Source organism: Verticillium alfalfae, genomic scaffold, assembly GCF_000150825.1.
Source record: "Verticillium alfalfae VaMs.102 supercont1.1 genomic scaffold, whole genome shotgun sequence".
Lineage (NCBI taxonomy): Eukaryota > Fungi > Ascomycota > Sordariomycetes > Glomerellales > Plectosphaerellaceae > Verticillium > Verticillium alfalfae.
Genome location: NW_003315038.1, coordinates 1,699,705 through 1,701,081, shown reverse-complemented (window position 1 = coordinate 1,701,081; position 1,377 = coordinate 1,699,705). Strand labels below are relative to the sequence as shown.

Genomic DNA, 1,377 nt, shown 5'->3' with positions numbered 1-1,377 from the left:
CCTCCCATATTCCAGTAACGTTCTGAGCACTGTTGTCAACGGATCCGAGGCCGCCACTGTGCACCACACATTCCAGTCGAAAGCCAAGCGGACCAACCTCGCAGGCGACTGTACTGGAACTCGCCGTGCTGTGACGACGACAGCGATCCAGAACTGCGCCAAGCTGGCCACAGCTGCCAGAACGGCTGCCCAAAACACCAACTCATCGTCGAAGAGCCGCCTGCAAAAGTACTTCAAGAGTTCGAGCGCCAGAGTCAGCAAGCAGGTGTCCACCGTGTTCGGCCGCATTGAGAAGGAGTGTAGCAGCACGACGTCGGGTGTGTCCAGCTACCACTGCACCGACGTCTACAATGCCTGCCGCACGGGCGTGATCGCGTATACTCTGCCTTCGCAGAGCTTCATGGTCAACTGCCGCATCTTCTTCGACCAAATGCCTCCCACCGACAAGAGGTGCCATGCTCAGGATCAGCAGACGACCATCCTCCACGAGATGACTCATCTGACCGAGATCGCGGGCACTGAAGACTACGGAGGCTATGGATTCGATTTCGTCCGCAGCCTCACGCCCGCTCAGAACCTCAACCACGCCGACACGTACACGCTTTTCGCGCAGTCCATCTTCGCCCGTTGCTGAGCGTCTCCTTTGGTTCGCCAGAAGCCACCGATGGATGCATCGACCGAGCCACACGAGATCGTGTCAATTTGGTTGTCCAATGTCTGGACTTGGTGTTCGCAGAGGGGTCCCAAATTACATCAAAGGTGCATGGTCTGGCACTGACATCTTTTCGTACATATTCAATTCGATTCCGCCAGCAGCAGGTTGAGCACACAGGGCACCTAGCGGACTGATGGCGAGATAAAGTTTATTCTGTGTAGCGTTAGCCTATCTCTGGACTAGATAACTACTCTTACCCTTGCCTTTACGTGCTCGTTCATACTGTTGAGATCAATTCAGAATACCTTAAAGTCTGGGTCGTCGATAGAGACCAGATGATGATGATCAATGACACGATGCGCGACTTACTTGCTGGTTTCTCTACGAATAATGATGAATTCTCAAGACCGAGGGATACATGCGAGAGCAGGTTTTCTGCCTCGACGACCAGGTAGTATCGATGCGTGCTTTGCTCTATAGGTAGGATGGGATGACGGCTCAGCAGGTGGAACCACAGGACGTCATGCCACCGCCGTGGCGGGTAGAGCGGGAAAGTCATCAAGGTTTTTAAATATGATGGAGCGAGCAACAGAGCAGATCTGTGCAATTGGCGCATGGATGGAGCGAATGGCTGGTGTTGTCCAGTACATGCATACATCTCGCGGCATTACAAATCCCATTCTGACGTTCGACAGAATGGATACCATGACACACTTATACCG

General features: G+C 53.4%; 1 protein-coding gene across 1 annotated transcript in view; it reads left to right on the top strand.

Moving 5' to 3' along the window:
• VDBG_00521 (neutral protease) overlaps window positions 1-634 on the top strand; it is a gene marked incomplete at both ends in the record, with an annotated part of 1,065 nt that extends 431 nt beyond the window's left edge. The window contains one exon of the mRNA XM_003008793.1: window positions 144-634. Within this exon, the coding sequence (XP_003008839.1) occupies window positions 144-634 (491 nt within the window). The remainder of the gene's footprint in view (window positions 1-143) is intronic.
• Window positions 635-1,377: the final 743 nt, after the last annotated feature.